Genomic DNA, 3,079 nt, shown 5'->3' with positions numbered 1-3,079 from the left:
TTTCAGTTTAAAATGTGCAGATAATTTGCTCTGAAGTTTTTCTGAAAAATATGTAGTTTTTAGTGATTCAATAGTATTATTTTTTATATCAAATGGAAATTTAAAATATAGTGCATGAGATGATGAAATATAGTGAAAAATAAATAAAGATTTATGGAGATATTTGAGAAAGAAAATGTTTCCATTGTTTGAAATCATATGCTTTTGGGATTATATACATGGTGTAAGACTTGATTTTACCTGGATTTTTACCTGTGATTGTAAGGATTATAAACTAATTGAGCTGGATTAAGTTGGAAATAGCAAAACATACACAATGTCAGGTAAAGGTCAGGGATCAGGTCAAGGCAGTAGGGACAATGTAAACAATAGTAAGTCAAAAACAGTGACAAAGGGGACAAAACAACCTCCAGCCAAAAGACCTATATCAGGTAAGCAATGACAGTACCTTAAGCAACGAAAGTATGAACATGACTTTGATACAAAATCAATTAGATATTATGACAGAAAATCTAGGAGGATTAAAAGGTGATTTACAACACTTGATAAAGAAGAAAGATATAGAACTTATAGTGTCAAAATTAATTACAAGTGCAATCAGTGCACTGCAAAAGAATATAAAAAGCATGGTAAAAGCTGAAGTAATTGAAAAAACAAGAGAGATAAATGAAAAAATCACCTCGCTAGAATTTGATAATCAAAGCTTAAGGGAGAGACTTATGAAAGAAAATAATTACACAACCAGAAGAGTGGATGAAATTGAAGACAGATTGAAAAAAATGAAACTGAAGTGAAAGATGCTACCAAAAGATCAAATTATAATGATCAATATTCAAGAAAAAATAACATAAAAATACTTAATACATGTATCCCAGAAAATAATCGTGGAATCATTGACAGATTAAGTTATAATAACCATACTGAAACAAAAAGAAGGGAATCTTGAAAGAAGGGAAATAACTGCAATTCATACAATTCCAACATTTAAGAAGCATGAAAGCAGAGCTGTATTATAACAAACTTTAAACAATGATGTTAAGTCAAGAATAATGCGAAAAATGAAAATAATGAAGGAAGCTGGGTACAAACTTGTCGACGACATACAACATTGAATTCTGGATTAATAAATCGTCTACTTCATCCAAACATAGTGAGTGCATGGTTTTTCAATGGTTCTGTATATGGGCTTACAACAATGGAAGAAAGAATAAAGTTTGACATTTTTGACAATATAGATAAAGTGATTAAGTTTTACAGAGAGAAGAGAAGAACTGGCAGGACAACACCAAGGTAAGTCACGTGATCAAGGTGTAAACAGGTGTTTTTCCTGGTTCTTGAAAAAGATGAAAATTTGTTCAATTTTTGGATGTTAAAGATATAATATGTAGTAAACTTTTGTAAATGTGTAATCAGTGTGTTTTAGTGTTGTTTGGGCAATTTTTTTGTTCTAAATGGGTGGTAATAAGAGGAATAAAAAAGGAAACATAGTGACAATTCAGTGAAAGATGAGCGAAAATCAGGTAGATATACACAATCACCAGAAGATATAAATACCGTGAGTAACATTTTGAAAGAAGCAAATTCAGTATCATATAGTGATGAAAATAGTATTTCTCTTGATTTGAACAATTTATTTGATGATATTTCAACGCAAGATATAACAGCCTTATCAATCCAGTCCGAGCTCCCGGTGAACAGTGAAACAATGGCGGGCAGTTCTCCATCTAACTCTGATATCATGAAATGCCTTGAAAAAGTAAACACGAGACTGGGAAATGTTGAATCAAAATTAACATGTTTGCAATCTCTGGAGAAAAAAAAAATTATGACAAAGATTTAGTTAAACTTTGGATCAAAATGACTAAACAAATGCAAGTCTTAATATGGTCGAAGAAAAAGTTGAAAGTACAGATTTCAATGTTGGTATTGTTACATCCAAAATAGCCGATCTTGAAGACAGAAACAAAAAACTCAACGATGACCTTGTTTACATTCAATCTCAATCAAGGAGGAATAACCTAGTATTTACAAACATTGATGAGGCCCCAACGGGAAATAATGAAGACTTAACAAGTGATAAGAATTTTCTGACAGATAAAATGAAAATAGCAAATGATTTAGTTAAAGAAATGGAATTTGAAAGAGTGCACAGAATAGGAAATCATGGTAGAAATGGCAAGCCTAGAAATATCGTCGCCAAATTTAATTTATTTAAAGAGAGGGAACTTGTAAAGAATACCGATTGTTATGTGAACGAACAATTTCCAAAAGAGGTTATCGACAAGAGGAAAGAACTACTGCCAAAATTGAAAGAAACTAGGCAGAAAGGTATTAAAGCATGGCTGTCATATGATACTTTGTACATTGATGGAAAGGCTCAGAAATAGGAACGCGGAGAGGGTGAATTGAGTATTTGTGCATGGAGAATTGAGTATTTGTGCCTTGAATGTAAACGGTTTAACGGAAATAAAAAGGAGTAACCAGGATTTTATTGATTCGATTATTGAACATGACATTATATTTTTATGTGAAACTTGGTGCAACAAAAACAGCAACATCTATATATCAGGCTTTATTTCGCATAACTATTACACAAAATTCAAGCACAGAAGAGCCAAGCGTAGCAGCGGAGGTGTTGCGCTATATTATAGAGATTATTTACAAGGTGTTATTAGTATTGTTAAAAACCATTATAATACTATAATTTGGATTAAGCTAGATAAAAAAAATTCAAGTTTCAAGAAGATGTTTACATATGTTGTGTGTACATATGGTGTGAGGATTCGCCAGCGTATGATGTGCATAATGTTGACCTCTTTGATATTATACAAAATGACATCTGCCCTATTTCTTTCAATATTGATTATAAGTGTAAACTTAGGGAACAAAATGACAATTTTTTTAAATATGTATGGTCCCCCGAACTTAGAGATAGTTTCAGATCGAATCTTATTGGAAAATTACCAGTATGAAACGAATTATGTCATAATGTAGATTTAACTGATCGTTCTGCGATAGACTCTCTTTTATTAGGCTTTAACAATGTGATACAAGAAATTGCGAATCCGTTATTTTGTAG

The 3,079-nt window shown here is 31.6% G+C and overlaps 1 protein-coding gene across 1 annotated transcript; it reads left to right on the top strand.

Annotated features, from left to right (window-relative positions):
* The first annotated feature begins 1,883 nt into the window (after window positions 1-1,883).
* On the top strand, window positions 1,884-2,387 carry LOC132722595 (uncharacterized). The gene has a single exon (XM_060707116.1). The coding sequence runs from the start codon at window positions 1,884-1,886 to the stop codon at window positions 2,385-2,387; it is 504 nt and encodes a 167-aa protein (XP_060563099.1).
* Window positions 2,388-3,079: the final 692 nt, after the last annotated feature.

The sequence above is a fragment of the Ruditapes philippinarum genome, unplaced genomic scaffold (genome assembly GCF_026571515.1).
Source record: "Ruditapes philippinarum isolate M1 unplaced genomic scaffold, ASM2657151v2 ctg3093_1_1_1_1, whole genome shotgun sequence".
NCBI lineage: Eukaryota > Metazoa > Mollusca > Bivalvia > Venerida > Veneridae > Ruditapes > Ruditapes philippinarum.
The sequence above is the reverse complement of the archived record's forward strand: the minus strand, read 5'-3'. Positions and strand labels throughout refer to the sequence as shown.

Excerpts from the sequence above, each read along its gene's own strand:
- LOC132722595 (XM_060707116.1), top strand. The coding sequence starts at position 1,884 with ATGGTCGAAGAAAAAGTTGAAAGTACAGATTTCAATGTTGGTATTGTT.